The sequence below is a fragment of the Topomyia yanbarensis genome, chromosome 2, assembly GCF_030247195.1.
Source record: "Topomyia yanbarensis strain Yona2022 chromosome 2, ASM3024719v1, whole genome shotgun sequence".
NCBI classification, from domain to species: Eukaryota; Metazoa; Arthropoda; class Insecta; order Diptera; family Culicidae; genus Topomyia; species Topomyia yanbarensis.
In genome coordinates this window covers 334,724,769-334,746,383 of record NC_080671.1, presented here as the reverse complement: position 1 = coordinate 334,746,383, position 21,615 = coordinate 334,724,769, and the positions used below count along the sequence as shown (strand labels likewise).

Genomic DNA, 21,615 nt, shown 5'->3' with positions numbered 1-21,615 from the left:
AATTTATGAATTTATGAATTTATGAATTTATGAATTTATGAATTTATGAATTTATGAATTTATGAATTTATGAATTTATGAATTTATGAATTTATGAATTTATGAATTTATGAATTTATGAATTTATGAATTTATGAATTTATGAATTTATGAATTTATGAATTTATGAATTTATGAATTTATGAATTTATGAATTTATGAATTTATGAATTTATGAATTTATGAATTTATGAATTTATGAATTTATGAATTTATGAATTTATGAATTTATGAATTTATGAATTTATGAATTTATGAATTTATGAATTTATGAATTTATGAATTTATGAATTTATGAATTTATGAATTTATGAATTTATGAATTTATGAATTTATGAATTTATGAATTTATGAATTTATGAATTTATGAATTTATGAATTTATGAATTTATGAATTTATGAATTTATGAATTTATGAATTTATGAATTTATGAATTTATGAATTTATGAATTTATGAATTTATGAATTTATGAATTTATGAATTTATGAATTTATGAATTTATGAATTTATGAATTTATGAATTTATGAATTTATGAATTTATGAATTTATGAATTTATGAATTTATGAATTTATGAATTTATGAATTTATGAATTTATGAATTTATGAATTTATGAATTTATGAATTTATGAATTTATGAATTTATGAATTTATGAATTTATGAATTTATGAATTTATGAATTTATGAATTTATGAATTTATGAATTTATGAATTTATGAATTTATGAATTTATGAATTTATGAATTTATGAATTTATGAATTTATGAATTTATGAATTTATGAATTTATGAATTTATGAATTTATGAATTTATGAATTTATGAATTTATGAATTTATGAATTTATGAATTTATGAATTTATGAATTTATGAATTTATGAATTTATGAATTTATGAATTTATGAATTTATGAATTTATGAATTTATGAATTTATGAATTTATGAATTTATGAATTTATGAATTTATGAATTTATGAATTTATGAATTTATGAATTTATGAATTTATGAATTTATGAATTTATGAATTTATGAATTTATGAATTTATGAATTTATGAATTTATGAATTTATGAATTTATGAATTTATGAATTTATGAATTTATGAATTTATGAATTTATGAATTTATGAATTTATGAATTTATGAATTTATGAATTTATGAATTTATGAATTTATGAATTTATGAATTTATGAATTTATGAATTTATGAATTTATGAATTTATGAATTTATGAATTTATGAATTTATGAATTTATGAATTTATGAATTTATGAATTTATGAATTTATGAATTTATGAATTTATGAATTTATGAATTTATGAATTTATGAATTTATGAATTTATGAATTTATGAATTTATGAATTTATGAATTTATGAATTTATGAATTTATGAATTTATGAATTTATGAATTTATGAATTTATGAATTTATGAATTTATGAATTTATGAATTTATGAATTTATGAATTTATGAATTTATGAATTTATGAATTTATGAATTTATGAATTTATGAATTTATGAATTTATGAATTTATGAATTTATGAATTTATGAATTTATGAATTTATGAATTTATGAATTTATGAATTTATGAATTTATGAATTTATGAATTTATGAATTTATGAATTTATGAATTTATGAATTTATGAATTTATGAATTTATGAATTTATGAATTTATGAATTTATGAATTTATGAATTTATGAATTTATGAATTTATGAATTTATGAATTTATGAATTTATGAATTTATGAATTTATGAATTTATGAATTTATGAATTTATGAATTTATGAATTTATGAATTTATGAATTTATGAATTTATGAATTTATGAATTTATGAATTTATGAATTTATGAATTTATGAATTTATGAATTTATGAATTTATGAATTTATGAATTTATGAATTTATGAATTTATGAATTTATGAATTTATGAATTTATGAATTTATGAATTTATGAATTTATGAATTTATGAATTTATGAATTTATGAATTTATGAATTTATGAATTTATGAATTTATGAATTTATGAATTTATGAATTTATGAATTTATGAATTTATGAATTTATGAATTTATGAATTTATGAATTTATGAATTTATGAATTTATGAATTTATGAATTTATGAATTTATGAATTTATGAATTTATGAATTTATGAATTTATGAATTTATGAATTTATGAATTTATGAATTTATGAATTTATGAATTTATGAATTTATGAATTTATGAATTTATGAATTTATGAATTTATGAATTTATGAATTTATGAATTTATGAATTTATGAATTTATGAATTTATGAATTTATGAATTTATGAATTTATGAATTTATGAATTTATGAATTTATGAATTTATGAATTTATGAATTTATGAATTTATGAATTTATGAATTTATGAATTTATGAATTTATGAATTTATGAATTTATGAATTTATGAATTTATGAATTTATGAATTTATGAATTTATGAATTTATGAATTTATGAATTTATGAATTTATGAATTTATGAATTTATGAATTTATGAATTTATGAATTTATGAATTTATGAATTTATGAATTTATGAATTTATGAATTTATGAATTTATGAATTTATGAATTTATGAATTTATGAATTTATGAATTTATGAATTTATGAATTTATGAATTTATGAATTTATGAATTTATGAATTTATGAATTTATGAATTTATGAATTTATGAATTTATGAATTTATGAATTTATGAATTTATGAATTTATGAATTTATGAATTTATGAATTTATGAATTTATGAATTTATGAATTTATGAATTTATGAATTTATGAATTTATGAATTTATGAATTTATGAATTTATGAATTTATGAATTTATGAATTTATGAATTTATGAATTTATGAATTTATGAATTTATGAATTTATGAATTTATGAATTTATGAATTTATGAATTTATGAATTTATGAATTTATGAATTTATGAATTTATGAATTTATGAATTTATGAATTTATGAATTTATGAATTTATGAATTTATGAATTTATGAATTTATGAATTTATGAATTTATGAATTTATGAATTTATGAATTTATGAATTTATGAATTTATGAATTTATGAATTTATGAATTTATGAATTTATGAATTTATGAATTTATGAATTTATGAATTTATGAATTTATGAATTTATGAATTTATGAATTTATGAATTTATGAATTTATGAATTTATGAATTTATGAATTTATGAATTTATGAATTTATGAATTTATGAATTTATGAATTTATGAATTTATGAATTTATGAATTTATGAATTTATGAATTTATGAATTTATGAATTTATGAATTTATGAATTTATGAATTTATGAATTTATGAATTTATGAATTTATGAATTTATGAATTTATGAATTTATGAATTTATGAATTTATGAATTTATGAATTTATGAATTTATGAATTTATGAATTTATGAATTTATGAATTTATGAATTTATGAATTTATGAATTTATGAATTTATGAATTTATGAATTTATGAATTTATGAATTTATGAATTTATGAATTTATGAATTTATGAATTTATGAATTTATGAATTTATGAATTTATGAATTTATGAATTTATGAATTTATGAATTTATGAATTTATGAATTTATGAATTTATGAATTTATGAATTTATGAATTTATGAATTTATGAATTTATGAATTTATGAATTTATGAATTTATGAATTTATGAATTTATGAATTTATGAATTTATGAATTTATGAATTTATGAATTTATGAATTTATGAATTTATGAATTTATGAATTTATGAATTTATGAATTTATGAATTTATGAATTTATGAATTTATGAATTTATGAATTTATGAATTTATGAATTTATGAATTTATGAATTTATGAATTTATGAATTTATGAATTTATGAATTTATGAATTTATGAATTTATGAATTTATGAATTTATGAATTTATGAATTTATGAATTTATGAATTTATGAATTTATGAATTTATGAATTTATGAATTTATGAATTTATGAATTTATGAATTTATGAATTTATGAATTTATGAATTTATGAATTTATGAATTTATGAATTTATGAATTTATGAATTTATGAATTTATGAATTTATGAATTTATGAATTTATGAATTTATGAATTTATGAATTTATGAATTTATGAATTTATGAATTTATGAATTTATGAATTTATGAATTTATGAATTTATGAATTTATGAATTTATGAATTTATGAATTTATGAATTTATGAATTTATGAATTTATGAATTTATGAATTTATGAATTTATGAATTTATGAATTTATGAATTTATGAATTTATGAATTTATGAATTTATGAATTTATGAATTTATGAATTTATGAATTTATGAATTTATGAATTTATGAATTTATGAATTTATGAATTTATGAATTTATGAATTTATGAATTTATGAATTTATGAATTTATGAATTTATGAATTTATGAATTTATGAATTTATGAATTTATGAATTTATGAATTTATGAATTTATGAATTTATGAATCTGGAAATATCTTGGAAATGCATATATTGCAAAAACAACATTTAAGAAAAAAAATATTATAAATAAATATAAAAAATCAAAAAATCAATGTATGTTTGTATGTCCGCTAACTACTTTTAAACTACAAGTCCGATCTGGATGAAATTTGTCATACGTATCCCGTATCCCTTTCCCCAAAGAGATGTTAATGGAAAGGTTTTCGGAAGGGGGAGGGGGTAACCTGGGCTTTTGGGAGGGGGAGGTAAGTCAAAGAATTATAAATATATATATATATATATATATATATATATATATATATATATATATATATATATATATATATATATATATATATATATATATATATATATATATATATATATATATATATATATATATATATATATATATATATATATATATATATATATATATATATATATATATATATATATATATATATATATATATATATATATGTTTATATATATATATATATATATATATATATATATATATATATATATATATATATATATATATATATATATATATATATATATATATATATATATATATATATATATATATATATATATATATATATCCATATAGTATGCATTTCTCCCACTAAGGAGGTGGCTATGATGAGTGGGGGACCACGAAAAGAAGGGGGGGGGTGAATTTTTTGAAGTAATCCTTATCTTCATTCAATGTGATTATTAGCGACGAATTCGATTTTGACATAAGTGTTTCTTCCACCAAGGAGACGGTCACCTCATGAGGTGGATTTTTGCATGATGTTGGGAGGAAGCATACTTGAGCCGAGGAAGGGGAGGGAGGTCATCTAAAATTTTATTGTAATTAGGTTTATTTAATTTCATTTAGGTTTACCAACACACAAATGGAATGGCAAGTATTAATTTGATAGAGAAATTTTACGCGAATGACAATACAATACTGTTGAATTGCATGAATTCGTCGAAAATTAAATTAGGTTGAAAATTAAATTGAAAATTGCACTTGCGATTGCTTCATCTGAAGTAGAATCAACATTGCTGGATGATGGATGAACTGTTCTGCTCTAAAATAGCCACTAAATCTTGCGCTTACGAAAAACGCTACTAACAATATCAATCAAAATTCGGGTATAAGCAAAGAATGTAACACTGTTATATAGGACTTGCTTAAAAGGGTAGGTACATACTTTAAAATGAAAAAATATCGCGCTCAAAAATTTTTTAGGGGTAATTAGTCTATTCAGTCAATAATGTAGGTTTTGAGCAATATTTGCTTAAATTTTCATCGCAAAATATTGAAGATTAGGCGAGTTAGAGTGAGTCCTCAGGAGACATGCGATGTACACTATAACTCTAACCCCGCAAACCAGCAATCGTATGTGAAAGTTTAAAATAAATTACACATAATGACATACTAAATCAAAATTATAAATAGTGTAAGCAAAAATTTTGTTCTGTTGTATAAAGTTCACATAAAATGCAAACCTATGATGGAAATATAACATTTACTTAAAGTGATTTATGAGTCCACTCCAACTTAAAACAAAATTGTAAATCTGGAATATTCATGACAATTTTGAAACATTGTATACGAATCAATTTGCAATTGAAATAAACTGCAAAATCGTTCGTAAAAATAATCACATCTATTTAGCACTTCACTAATTATCTGCTAAACTAGTTCAATATTTAAACAATTAAAATGTACGCATTTTACCTATTAAGAAAAAATGGCTTGCGGAAAAAATGTCGGTCGTGATGTGACAAGTATAGAAGGTATAATTGAAGTACCATATTTAGATTGGATTATGGTATATCTTAATCGTAATCACAAAGAGATTAAAATTATCATAAATAGTCGTGGTTCGACAGTTTAATGCTGATTTTTTTATTTTCATAATATTTATTTCAATCTACTTTCTGGATGCAACCATTAATCTTTATACAGTATTAGGGACATTAGGCTGAATAAACCTTGATGTGGGATTGTAAAGTTGATCATATACAAACTCAAAATAAAAACTTAGATAGATATAGATCAAAATTCGTCGTACATCTCATAGCCCTACTACACCGATTTGCACTATATGGCCTCCACTTTTGTTCACATAGAAGGAATCTGTGCATTTTATACAATCAATTTATATTGTTTAGGAGTACAGTTAATAAAATTGCAACTTATTAAATTTAATCAAAATGTTGGCTGGGAAATCTACTTAACTAAATTGTTTGAAATTTTGCACAGTTCTTCTTCACATAATTACATTATTAATTATTATTTTTACAACACCAACCTAGTTTTTTTTACCGAAAATCTTATTTTAGCTTCAGAATGCTACGACGAATTCAAATATCAAGAAAAAATAAAAGTTTCGATACCTTGGGTTGTGTAGAAGAACTATGCAAACCTTGAAAACGATTAATCCGATATATTTTGAGTAATGATGTAAACCGCAAAACAAGTTTAAACCGAAACGCTTCGCTATCACTGGCTCAATTTTCAGTATATTGCTATGATATTTGAAGAAATATTGTTCAGTTGTGCAATGATTATTACTAACAATCTGTACCGCCACAACATTTTTTGCCATTTCTCAGAACGAACCTTACCCACGCCCCCACCATCACTATTTTAAGCCTTCGTATTATTGGAAATATATTTCGACAATAGAACTTTCCACTAATATGTGCATTCATTTATTGAATCATTCTTATAGTCACCCTGGCAGGTCAATTCGCCAAGAAAATGTTGGATATATGAATTGGGAAATTGTTAATCGATGCAACACATTTCCACAGGAATTTGTAAAATAAAACAATCCGTTGCAGAATTGATCGATTACATACATGAACTTCAATTTCGTACACTACTGCATCGAAAATAAATTCGATGGAAATTTGTATAAATTGTCTTGTTAAATTCTTTAATTCAATCGATTCACCAGGCTTTCCATCGCCGGTGCTAAAATTGAAACTTTGTGTGCCTATAACTTAAGTTACTGCGAAACATCGACCCACCACAACTGTGCCTTGGTTGAAAAATTTCATTTAAGCGACCATTATAGCTCGAAAATATAAACGAGCAGATGTACTGCATATCGTTTGAATCTAGAATTTACTTCAGAGTCCCATCCTCCAGGATTTTTTGTGCTTGGGTTAATAAAAATCGAAAAAAATCATTTTGATTGACTCCTTAGGTCACTCCACATATAAATGGCCTTGACTAGCTGCATCAGGACACGTTGCCAGGATCATAAGGATCTGTTCTGTATATTGGTTGTATCTAGAATTTACTTCAGAGCCCTATCCTCCAGAATTTTTTATGGTTGGGTTAATAAAAATCGAAAAACATCATTTTGATTGACTCCTTAGGTCACTCCACATATAAATGGCCTTGACTAGCTATATAAGGACTCGTTGGCAGGATCATAAGGATCTGTTCTGTATATTGGTTGTATCTAGAATTTACTTCAGAGTCCCATCCTCCAGGATTTTTTGTGCTCGGGTCAAGAAAAATCGAAAAAAAATCATTTTGATTGACTCCTGAGGTCACTCCACATATAAATGGCCTTGACTAGCTGCATCAGGACACGTTGCCAGGATCATAAGGATCTGTTCTGTATATTAGTTGTATCTAGAAATTATTTCAGAGTCCCATCCTCCAGGATTTTTTGTGCTTGGGTTAATAAAAATCGAAAAAAATCATTTTGATTGACTCCTTAGGTCACTCCACATATAAATGGCCTTGACTAGCTATATAAGGACTCGTTGGCAGGATCATAAGGATATGTTCTGTATATTGGTTGTATCTAGAATTTACTTCAGAGTCCCATCCTCCAGGATTTTCTATGCTTGGGCCAATAAAAATAAAAAAAAATCATTTTGATTGACTCCTGAGGTCACTCCACATATAAATGGCCTTGACTAGCTGCGTCAGGACACGTTGCCAGGATCATAAGGATGTGTTCTGTATATTGGTTGTATCTAGAATTTACTTCAGAGTCCCATCCTCCAGGATTTTCTATGCTTGGGCCAATAAAAATCAAAAAAAAAATCATTTTGATTGACTCCTGAGGTCACTCCACATATAAATGGCCTTGACTAGCTGCGTCAGGACACGTTGCCAGGATCATAAGGATGTGTTCTGTATATTGGTTGTATCTAGAATTTACTTCAGAGTCCCATCCTCCAGGATTTTTTGTGCTTGGGTTAATAAAAATCGAAAAAAAACATCATTTTGATTGACTCCTGAGATCACTCCACATATAAATGGCCTTGACTAGCTGCATCAGGACACGTTGCCAGGATCATAAGGATCTGTTCTGTATATTGGTTGTATCTAGAATTTATTTCAGAGTCCCATCCTCCAGGATTTTTTGTGCTTGTGTTAATAAAAATCGAAAAAAAAATCATTTTGATTGACTCCTGAGGTCACTCCACATATAAATGGCCTTGACTAGCTGCGTCAGGACACGTTGCCAGGATTATAAGGATCTGTTCTGTATATTGGTTGTATCTAGAATTTATTTCAGAGTCCCATCCTCCAGGATTTTTTGTGCTTGGGTTAATAAAAATCGAAAAAAATCATTTTGATTGACTCCTGAGGTCACTCCACATATAAATGGCCTTGACTAGCTGCATCAGGACACGTTGCCAGGATCATAAGGATGTGTTCTGTATATTGGTTGTATCTAGAATTTACTTCAGAGTCCCATCCTCCAGGGTTTTTTGTGCTTGGGTTAATAAAAATCGAAAAAAACATCATTTTGATTGACTCCTGAGGTCACTCCACATATAAATGGCCTTGACTAGCTATATAAGGACTCGTTGGCAGGATCATAAGGATATGTTCTGTATATTGGTTGTATCTAGAATTTACTTCAGAGTCCCATCCTCCAGGATTTTCTATGCTTGGGCCAATAAAAATCAAAAAAAAAATCATTTTGATTGACTCCTGAGGTCACTCCACATATAAATGGCCTGGACTAGCTGCGTCAGGACACGTTGCCAGGATCATAAGGATGTGTTCTGTATATTGGTTGTATCTAGAATTTACTTCAGAGTCCCATCCTCCAGGATTTTTTGTGCTTGGGTTAATAAAAATCGAAAAAAAACATTATTTTGATTGACTCCTGAGATCACTCCACATATAAATGGCCTTGACTAGCTGCATCAGGACACGTTGCCAGGATCATAAGGATGTGTTCTGTATATTGGTTGTATCTAGAATTTACTTCAGAGTCCCATCCTCCAGGATTTTCTATGCTTGGGCCAATAAAAATCAAAAAAAAAATCATTTTGATTGACTCCTGAGGTCACTCCACATATAAATGGCCTTGACTAGCTGCGTCAGGACACGTTGCCAGGATCATAAGGATGTGTTCTGTATATTGGTTGTATCTAGAATTTACTTCAGAGTCCCATCCTCCAGGATTTTTTGTGCTTGGGTTAATAAAAATCGAAAAAAAACATCATTTTGATTGACTCCTGAGATCACTCCACATATAAATGGCCTTGACTAGCTGCGTCAGGACACGTTGCCAGGATTATAAGGATCTGTTCTGTATATTGGTTGTATCTAGAATTTATTTCAGAGTCCCATCCTCCAGGATTTTTTGTGCTTGGGTTAATAAAAATCGAAAAAAATCATTTTGATTGACTCCTGAGGTCACTCCACATATAAATGGCCTTGACTAGCTGCATCAGGACACGTTGCCAGGATCATAAGGATGTGTTCTGTATATTGGTTGTATCTAGAATTTACTTCAGAGTCCCATCCTCCAGGGTTTTTTGTGCTTGGGTTAATAAAAATCGAAAAAAAATCATTTTGATTGACTCCTGAGGTCACTCCACATATAAATGGCCTTGACTAGCTATATAAGGACTCGTTGGCAGGATCATAAGGATATGTTCTGTATATTGGTTGTATCTAGAATTTACTTCAGAGTCCCATCCTCCAGGATTTTCTATGCTTGGGCCAATAAAAATCAAAAAAAAAAATCATTTTGATTGACTCCTGAGGTCACTCCACATATAAATGGCCTGGACTAGCTGCGTCAGGACACGTTGCCAGGATCATAAGGATGTGTTCTGTATATTGGTTGTATCTAGAATTTACTTCAGAGTCCCATCCTCCAGGATTTTCTATGCTTGGGCCAATAAAAATCAAAAAAAAATCATTTTGATTGACTCCTGAGGTCACTCCACATATAAATGGCCTTGACTAGCTATATAAGGACTCGTTGGCAGGATCATAAGGATCTGTTCTGTATATTGGTTGTATCTAGAATTTATTTCAGAGTCCCATCCTCCAGGATTTTTTGTGCTTGGGTTAATAAAAATCGAAAAAAATCATTTTGATTGACTCCTTAGGTCACTCCACATATAAATGGCCTTGACTAGCTGCATCAGGACACGTTGCCAGGATCATAAGGATCTGTTCTGTATATTGGTTGTATCTAGAATTTACTTCAGAGCCCTATCCTCCAGAATTTTTTATGGTTGGGTTAATAAAAATCGAAAAACATCATTTTGATTGACTCCTTAGGTCACTCCACATATAAATGGCCTTGACTAGCTATATAAGGACTCGTTGGCAGGATCATAAGGATCTGTTCTGTATATTGGTTGTATCTAGAATTTACTTCAGAGTCCCATCCTCCAGGATTTTTTGTGCTCGGGTCAAGAAAAATCGAAAAAAAAATCATTTTGATTGACTCCTGAGGTCACTCCACATATAAATGGCCTTGACTAGCTGCATCAGGACACGTTGCCAGGATCATAAGGATCTGTTCTGTATATTAGTTGTATCTAGAAATTATTTCAGAGTCCCATCCTCCAGGATTTTTTGTGCTTGGGTTAATAAAAATCGAAAAAAATCATTTTGATTGACTCCTTAGGTCACTCCACATATAAATGGCCTTGACTAGCTATATAAGGTCTCGTTGGCAGGATCATAAGGATATGTTCTGTATATTGGTTGTATCTAGAATTTACTTCAGAGTCCCATCCTCCAGGATTTTCTATGCTTGGGCCAATAAAAATCAAAAAAACATCATTTTGATTGACTCCTGAGGTCACTCCACATATAAATGGCCTTGACTAGCTGCGTCAGGACACGTTGCCAGGATCATAAGGATGTGTTCTGTATATTGGTTGTATCTAGAATTTACTTCAGAGTCCCATCCTCCAGGATTTTCTATGCTTGGGCCAATAAAAATCAAAAAAAAAATCATTTTGATTGACTCCTGAGGTCACTCCACATATAAATGGCCTTGACTAGCTGCGTCAGGACACGTTGCCAGGATCATAAGGATGTGTTCTGTATATTGGTTGTATCTAGAATTTACTTCAGAGTCCCATCCTCCAGGATTTTTTGTGCTTGGGTTAATAAAAATCGAAAAAAACATCATTTTGATTGACTCCTGAGATCACTCCACATATAAATGGCCTTTACTAGCTGCATCAGGACACGTTGCCAGGATCATAAGGATCTGTTCTGTATATTAGTTGTATCTAGAAATTATTTCAGAGTCCCATCCTCCAGGATTTTTTGTGCTTGGGTTAATAAAAATCGAAAAAAATCATTTTGATTGACTCCTTAGGTCACTCCACATATGAATGGCCTTGACTAGCTATATAAGGACTCGTTGGCAGGATCATAAGGATATGTTCTGTATATTGGTTGTATCTAGAATTTACTTCAGAGTCCCATCCTCCAGGATTTTCTATGCTTGGGCCAATAAAAATCAAAAAAACATCATTTTGATTGACTCCTGAGGTCACTCCACATATAAATGGCCTTGACTAGCTGCGTCAGGACACGTTGCCAGGATCATAAGGATGTGTTCTGTATATTGGTTGTATCTAGAATTTACTTCAGAGTCCCATCCTCCAGGATTTTTTGTGCTTGGGTTAATAAAAATCGAAAAAAAACATCATTTTGATTGACTCCTGAGATCACTCCACATATAAATGGCCTTGACTAGCTGCATCAGGACACGTTGCCAGGATCATAAGGATCTGTTCTGTATATTAGTTGTATCTAGAAATTATTTCAGAGTCCCATCCTCCAGGATTTTTTGTGCTTGGGTTAATAAAAATCGAAAAAAATCATTTTGATTGACTCCTTAGGTCACTCCACATATGAATGGCCTTGACTAGCTATATAAGGACTCGTTGGCAGGATCATAAGGATCTGTTCTGTATATTGGTTGTATCTAGAATTTACTTCAGAGTCCCATCCTCCAGGATTTTTTGTGCTTGGGTTAATAAAAATCAAAAAAAATCATTTTGATTGACTCCTGAGGTCACTCCACATATAAATGGCCTTGACTAGCTGCGTCAGGACACGTTGCCAGGATCATAAGGATGTGTTCTGTATATTGGTTGTATCTAGAATTTACTTCAGAGTCCCATCCTCCAGGATGTTTTGTGCTTGGGTTAATAAAAATCGAAAAAAAATATCATTTTGATTGACTCCTGAGGTCACTCCACATATAAATGGCCTTGACTAGCTGCGTCAGGACACGTTACCAGGATCATAAGGATGTGTTCTGTATATTGATTGTATCTAGAATTTATTTCAGAGTCCCATCCTCCAGGATTTTTTGTGCTTGGGTTAATAAAAATAGAAAAAAATCATTTTGATTGACTCCTGAGGTCACTCCACATATAAATGGCCTTGACTAGCTATATAAGGACTCGTTGGCAGGATCATAAGGATCTGTTCTGTATATTGGTTGTATCTAGAATTTATTTCAGAGTCCCATCCTCCAGGATTTTTTGTGCTTGGGTTAATAAAAATCAAAAAAAATCATTTTGATTGACTCCTGAGGTCACTCCACATATAAATGGCCTTGACTAGCTGCATCAGGACACGTTGCCAGGATCATAAGGATGTGTTCTGTATATTGGTTGTATCTAGAATTTACTTCAGAGTCCCATCCTCCAGGATTTTTTGTGCTTGGGTTAATAAAAATCGAAAAAAAACATCATTTTGATTGACTCCTGAGATCACTCCACATATAAATGGCCTTGACTAGCTGCATCAGGACACGTTGCCAGGATCATAAGGATCTGTTCTGTATATTGGTTGTATCTAGAATTTATTTCAGAGTCCCATCCTCCAGGATTTTCTATGCTTGGGCCAATAAAAATCAAAAAAAAATCATTTTGATTGACTCCTGAGGTCACTCCACATATAAATGGCCTTGACTAGCTGCATCAGGACACGTTGCCAGGATCATAAGGATCTGTTCTGTATATTGGTTGTATCTAGAATTTATTTCAGAGTCCCATCCTCCAGGATTTTTTGTGCTTGGGTTAATAAAAATCGAAAAAAACATCATTTTGATTGACTCCTGAGATCACTCCACATATAAATGGCCTTGACTAGCTGCATCAGGACACGTTGCCAGGATCATAAGGATCTGTTCTGTATATTGGTTGTATCTAGAATTTATTTCAGAGTCCCATCCTCCAGGATTTTCTATGCTTGGGCCAATAAAAATCAAAAAAAATCATTTTGATTGACTCCTGAGGTCACTCCACATATAAATGGCCTTGACTAGCTGCGTCAGGACACGTTGCCAGGATCATAAGGATATGTTCTGTATATTGGTTGTATCTAGAATTTACTTCAGAGCCCTATCCTCCAGGATTTTTTATGGTTGGGTCGAATCAAATCGAGGTAAAATCACACCAATTCTGTTTTAGTCATAATTCATAATACTGGAGTCACATTTCAAATTTAAATCGAAACGACTTCTCCATATCAGCATTTTTATACAAAAAACGGTTTGTTCCGAGCTACGCAATGTCAGAAATAGATACAACGCCTATAGTTGGGTAGAAGTGATGTCCCTTGGTGGATGGGCCTTGGTGGATAACTAATCGTACTAAAAATTTAGAACAATTTTGCTTGGAGGATGAAACTTGGTGGATAACAAAACCGATCTGGAAATTGGAGTATGTATAAGCAATGTGTCTGTACTAAAATGGCCCGGAGCTTAATTTTGAATGTATGGGAGCGCATAGCATATTGGTAAATCGATTGCCTTGTACGCACCATTCGATTTCCAACCCCGCACTTTTCTGATGAGATTTTTCTATCCGAAAAAGAGGGGGAATCTTAGGTTCTTATAATCGAATAAAAAAATCTGAAATTAAAAAGGGGAATCATATTTCAAGTATTTCGACCATCGTTATTTCCTTCCAAATTTTCGTGTTTATTGTTGAGAGCCGAAATCATACATTCCAAATACTACTGTCGCATCCTCATGGAAATATATTGTTGAACTAATGGAGTACATTAATTTTCGTTTGGAGAACTATAGCGTTTCCCTGACACCATTTTGAATGCCTTGACTGCAATATGTGTCCACTAAGATGGAGATAAAAAACAAATGAGATGTTACTAAAACGGAACAATATGATTGAGGTAACATACTTAACTGTCAAATTTGGATCTACGTGTTTTAAAGACAATCCCTTAATTTGTAATTTTATTGAGCACTATAACCTGTTAGTACAAACTTTGAATAAGGTCAAGGAAGTTACTTGGATAGCGGTAAGTACATCAGATACAAAGTTTCAAAAAAAGGGGGGGGGGGGGGGGAACTAATAAAATAAAATGATCCCGTAATCAGCATACGACCGATAAAACATACAAGGAATTCATTTGTTTTATAGAACAGATTTATTATACACTATAAATGAATGAACCAGCTAGTCTGAAAGTTGTTATATATTAGACGGTCCAGTTTTGGTTTTTCGATTTAGTATCCGATAGAGATAGGAAATTCGTTTCTCCATGTCACGCCACTTGGTTGGTCGAGCAACAGGATAGATCGTTTGGCTAAGCATCTTCCGCTTACGCAGCAGCACCTGATATTCATTGCCGGAAACACCTCGCAGCCATGATGGGACCGAATAAAGAACACGCGTCGGATGCAGCTTATCGTTCCCCAGAATATCGATGTAGTCGTTCTGACCGAACAGAGCTCGTTTTTCGCACCAGGCGTTTTTGGGTCTGAAACAAATTGTATAATTTAAATCCGTGACAGTGAAATCTCGCCAACATACCTATAGTCTGGCATCGGAAGTTTTTGCCCATTGTCCAAGTGCGGTAGAAGTCCGCGCTGAAGAATTTTTTCCTTGTATCCATACCGGCGTACAAGCGGTCCACGAGCAACTTTATCTGCGTGATAACGAAATCGAACCGACATTATGCGTGGCTGCCAAGCCTTGATAGCACTATTCAATAATGTACTGGTCCAATTCATTTTCAATTATTTGTTTTGTAAAACGAAACCAACAAAAATTTATGTGAAATATAACTAGTCGATGTTCGTGCACTTAGTGCTGTAACAGGAGGAATATGACATTTCTATTGTTGTTCTTTTTAAAGGGGATAAGTCTACGCAGTCGAAAAACAATTATACCATTACCGGTTTGGCGGCGATGGCGGCTGTTGAGCAGAGATGGATTTTGATAGTATACATGAATACTGAAAAATGTACAAAATTGAGTTCTTTCCCGGTTGTGTCGCACTAAGAAAAAAAATTGCAGTCACACGGTAAAAAAACCACCCATTTTAGGTATTCAAATTTTCAGAAGCTCTTCGAGCTGTCAAAAATGGGTATTTTGTTTGTTTTATTTTGTTTCTAACAATGAGTACGTTTTATCCATTTCACAACTACTCGATGAGGTAATGTCAATGGGTATATTGATCTTAACAATGGGTGAAAAATCCTTAAGAATTATTTCAAGCGAGTTAACTTTTAAACTAAGGATCGTAGCGGATCCTGCAAATTATCGGCCTGCATCGGAATCCGTGGCGGAAACGGAACATTCCGGCAATGCTCCGAAAAAGCGGCCGTTTAGACTACTGAGGATGTTGCAAATATGCACCAGTTCGTCATTTTTAGAGCAGCCAAAAGATCCAACCATCAAAAATAATATATTATATCCAGTTGGTGGCAAGGATGGTGATAGGCGAAACAATCAGCGAAAATCATCGATTTGTTCTCGGTATTCTTCACAGCTATGTCGATCAATGTGTTTGTGCAGTTAATACACGTCGCCAATCAGTGAGTGAATCATAGTTGGCGTTTGCCACTTTCCTTCATTCCACCTCTTATGATGAGTGCCCCGGCGCTTTACCCGTAGACGATTCATTGCGTAGCGATTGGCTCTGTCTGGAAATATACCAACCAAGGATCGCTAGACGATAATTTAAAACTTAAAGATTTATGCACTAAAAGATTTATGTCTCTTTGACTTGAACGATAGGATGCAAATTGTGGCGCGATTGAGAGGGGAATAATCTTTAAACGGTCAAAATCATTCTGAACCTTTGCGCGTGGTTAAAAAAAGTTTCCTTGTTAATGGACTAAATTTTTGATTTATTTTAAAGGCATTATTATAAATATGTAAAAGAAAAACTGTTTCCGTTAAAGGATATTTATTCATTTGAGTGATATTGACGCGAAAGATGAACATGTTTTTTCAGTTGGCGTCATGGATTACAAGTTTACAGGCTTTATCGATTTTTATGATATTGATGTCAAATTAAAGGAAATTTCAAGCTCTTCAATGTGAACCAAAAAATAGTTCGATTTTAAAAAATCCTTTCTTAGTATTTTGGCTGTATAATAATAAAAAAAATGTACTGCCTTTTTATCAAAACAGCAAAAAAATCTTGTTAATTTTTTTAGGTTCTTTAATTTGATATCATTATCATGAAAGATATCTTACAGCTAAAGCAAGCTATTTGGGCGCCAGCAGTTTTGTATTTCTAAATACGGCTTTGGGGCCATAGTGCGAAACGTTCTTACTTACTCCTCCTCCCCTATATGTAACAACATGTCATGATTTGTCGTGAAAGGTCATGAATGTGTGTATGAGTGTTGAACATGTCAAAATGTTGATTTTTAATATATGTGCAACTGAGATACCAATTGTGCCTATGGTGAATTGAAAATGTTGATAATAAACCGTCATAAAATTGACCTTTTATTCAATAATGAAATATGTATTAAATTCTGACAATTTAAAGTTCTGACTGGCCCTATCGTAAACTACACCCATTCTGAGTAGATTTAATTTTTTCCCCTATTCTTTCACCTGCGAACGATTCTTATTTGGAATCTGCTTCCATGCGATCGCAAAATGATTGAATTGAATGCTTCAACTCTCTTCCTACAATTAGATCGCAAAACGAAAATGAACAACCGATTTTTGCTAGAGAACGAATCCAACGACACGACTAGACACTGGAATTTCAAAACTGTATCGCAAATCTGACTACCCCTCAGTGACTCAGGTAACTGGTAATGTCAAATATGACTTTTCGTTAGAAAATGCATGAAACTACCAACACTGAAAAATCTGTTGTTATTTTTTCCAAATAACCTCTTGCATCCCTTGGTTACGCAGGGAAAAAACAAATACACGACAACAATACAAATCTTGATTTTTAAAATATGTTATAATAGTCTGATTATTGCGCTAATGTTACTACTATTTTCAGCGATCAAGATACGACTCATGGATAATTCGCAGATCGGGACCAGTTTGCTGAACAACGTTCTCTTCGATAAAGTTCGTCTCCCCCCAGTAACACTCCAATCTTTTGAAAGAAATGCAAAAAAAGTTTCACCACTAATGACAATTGCTACCTAGTTTTGCTGATGAATTTTTCTGACATCTTCCTAGTTAAACCCATTCCGAACCGGTTAGAAATTTTGAATGGAATCAGTATGGATTCCAACTCAATTCGGTTTCGGAATCAGTCGTTGCATTTGAGTTAGAATCTATACTGACTCTATTCAGGAGTCCGAATCAAATTTCGAATGGTTTGACCGGGTTGGACAGCTTCAAAAATTCCTGCCAACACGCACCAGAGTCCTACTGATGATCGTAGTACCCTCACATTTGTGCCTGCATTAACTGGCTGTAGGTATCTGAAGCTGTAGTGTTGGAGGTCGAGCCCATTTTTGAACGATTACCTGCGAGATTGATAAGGGTAACCTGGCGTCCCGGTACGTGATGTCAGACAGTTCGAGAATTTAATTGATGTTTATCTTCCAGATGCTACAAAGCTGCAAGTTTTATCTTCTACTTTCCCCGGTCATCGTTGTCCGCCCTCTCACCCCTGTGGTATACTTATGAAATATCACAAGTGTCCGAATTAAAAAGTGAGAAGAATATATTTTCAATCCTGTGGTGATGTAAATTCTTAAAGACTACACATACTACAATTTGGTATCCCTTATAGACAATATAATTTAAACAATATCAATAGTACAGCCTTTGTGAATCCTTCTTGATCATGATCTGCCTTCAGCGCCCCTCAAACAGACACATCACTGTTCAAAGACAACCGCATGCAGCGCTTCTTGTGCTTGCAGTACGATGCACCATCGCTGAATCGTTTCTGACAGATTTCACACTGAAATGGTTTCTCGCCTGTATTGGTCCTGCAACCAAAAAAAAACTTCCTTTTCATTAACAACCCAACTACTATAAACTCTTTCTCACCGGCGATGTATGCTCAACTGATCCTTTCGCATAAAATCTTTCCGACATATATCGCACCGGTATTGCTTCCCGCGGCTATGGGTGAGCACGTGCGTTGGCAGGGCGGATGCCGATTTGTACAATTTACTGTTGCAGATGGGACAGTTATACCTACGCTCTTCATTGTGATTTTCGACGTGGGTTTGCAGCCGGTGAATTGTCGCATTGCTCGCGCCGCAGTACATACAGGTGTACTTGTCCGTATGAATCTCTTTATGGCAACTCAGATGTTGCGTAGACAAAAAGGTTTTTGGACAAACCGGACACTGTACGTATGGATACGTTTCATTAGAGTGGTCCTGTCGAATATGTTGAATCAGTTCACTATATTTTCTGTGAGATCGCTTACAGAGCTTACAGATCAAGTGATACGGCTTAAACCGTACCGCTGGCAGAGATTTGTTTAAATGAACAATCTGACGATGCTTGCAAAGACCGTGATAGTTTTTGAATTGTTCACTACATTCCTCACAAACGTGAGGATTTAAACTTTCGTGCACCATTCTTACATGATTCTTAACATCAAGCGAACGACTAAAGTAGGTGTTACACAAGTCGCAAACGAAAGGTTTTTCTTGCGTGTGTAAAAGCATGTGTCGTTCCAAACTTGACTTAGCTGTGAAGGTCTTGTCGAATATGTTACAGGTAGGAATCCCCTGGCTGTTGTGTACCCTTTGTATGTGAAAGTTCAGTTTAGAGTTACACCTGAATGTTTTATCACAAATATTACAGCTTTTGAATATCGTCATTTGTTCGGTCGTTCCTTTGTTTCATGTCGACCCAGATAACGGTTATATGCGATAACCTGACGGAACTTGGAAAAACATCCTTTGCAATGGTATCCCACGTTTGTGGCATGTACTTCCGACAAATGTTGGAGTAACTCGTTTGCGTCTTCAAAAACAGTTACGCAGATATAACACTTTCTACCAACGACGGCTTTCAATGCAACCGATTTCGTCGAGTTTCTAAATCTGGTTATTGTTTTAGGTGCGATTACTGCTGTATCCTTGAAAGGTGATCTAAGAAATGGTTCATCTGGAGGTAGTGTTAATTGTAACGACTGTTCGTTCTCAGCTTCTGCGATACTACATAGTTCTGTTTCCTCAATGAACGCATCTACGGACGGATGTTCTAAAACAATTTTACTGTGAATCTCCAGTGCCGAGGTTTGTGCAGTCGCTAACAACTTCGTAAAATCTTTCTCAGCTGCAAGAAACGCCGCCCAGATTGAATGTAATATTTCGGCACGAGCGATACATTCGCCGCATATCATCAACAGGAGATCATCGTCCTTAAAGTGAATGTTCAATATTTCAAACACAATGGAAGGGACAATCTTTCCCTCCAGCATATTGCGTATGGCAATCATATTGGTACTGGGATGAAAGTTTAAGCACAACCGGCAGCTACCAACTTCCAGTAAATCACCGTTGCTATAATCGATTAAAAGGAACAATCACTCACTCGTAAAATTAATCTCAATCTACATACCAATGATAGAACAGAGTCGGTTCCTGGCACCAACAGTCTTCCGGTTGCATGTCCTGTACGGTCGTAAAATGCTGCTCGCAGATCTCGTACTGAGACAGTTCCTGTTTATCACAAACTGCTACCGGCAGTCCAGTGCCGACCTATATTGCCTTGAGCCACCGTTCCGAAAGCAGGTCGTACCGCGGAAAAAGCTTAAACGTTCCATCCTTGGTTAAACAGGTAGGCACGGTACAGGGCATGATGAGATGTTCAAGATGTAACAATAATTATTATCTATCTTCTATTTGATTCAACACAAAGAAAAAACTCATTACGAGGGCGACACCCTCCTCCCCGTTGGAATTTTTTTTCATTTAATACCAGCAAAACTCGCTGAACCGAAACAAACAAAACATGGTTGCTACACAGCAACCGAAAATCAGCTAAACAAAGAAGTGTTGCTGAAGAAATTATTTTGTTGCGCGCATCGAGGGGTGACTCAATATACTGGTAACTGGAGGTAAATCGCTCGAGACACTTTTTCTAAGGCATGTTGCATGGAATGTCTAGTCGTGTCGTTGACGAATCAGTATGCACAAGAAACAAGCAACGATACACACACAGACAATAGTAATACGTCCACATACGCACTGGTGTTCATTCGGTATTCGATGAACCACATCCATTTTCTGCTGTAGAGGTGATTCAAATCTTTCTTTCTTGCGCGTGTGAGAATTTGTCGAAGAGTGCAAAATGAGTGTTCATCGATACGATAGAAACCATCCTTGGTTGGCGGTTTTATTTTGTTAAGAAATTTTGCAATAGGATCTCTATCTAGATTCCTATACTTTTAGTAGGAGACAATAATGGGAAATGAATGGTTGTGGTGGGGGGGTTTGGTTTAGTGTAGTCCGTAGATAGTGAGTAGGTTATAGATATAGTATATATAGTAATATATAATAGTTATTAGTTATATATATAGTATTTAGAGTAGATA

The 21,615-nt window shown here is 31.7% G+C and overlaps 2 protein-coding genes across 3 annotated transcripts; both read right to left on the bottom strand.

The window, feature by feature from the left end:
• Window positions 1-15,238: 15,238 nt before the first annotated feature.
• On the bottom strand, window positions 15,239-15,966 carry LOC131681337 (large ribosomal subunit protein mL51). Its single transcript, XM_058962094.1, has 2 exons — window positions 15,648-15,966; window positions 15,239-15,594 (listed from the first exon to the last, which is right to left on the bottom strand). The coding sequence occupies exons 1-2, from the start codon at window positions 15,845-15,847 to the stop codon at window positions 15,306-15,308; spliced, it is 489 nt and encodes a 162-aa protein (XP_058818077.1). The 5' UTR covers window positions 15,848-15,966; the 3' UTR covers window positions 15,239-15,305.
• Window positions 15,967-18,697: 2,731 nt separating this feature from the next.
• LOC131681336 (zinc finger protein 583-like) lies at window positions 18,698-21,017 on the bottom strand. Of its 2 annotated transcripts, none has more exons than XM_058962092.1 (3): window positions 20,640-21,017; window positions 19,107-20,581; window positions 18,698-19,045 (listed from the first exon to the last, which is right to left on the bottom strand). In XM_058962092.1, exons 2-3 carry the CDS (start codon window positions 19,892-19,894, stop codon window positions 18,919-18,921), a joined length of 915 nt encoding a protein of 304 aa, XP_058818075.1. In that variant the 5' UTR covers window positions 19,895-20,581; window positions 20,640-21,017; the 3' UTR covers window positions 18,698-18,918. Both variants share the same exon structure in this region, with proteins under 2 accessions (XP_058818075.1, XP_058818076.1).
• Window positions 21,018-21,615: the final 598 nt, after the last annotated feature.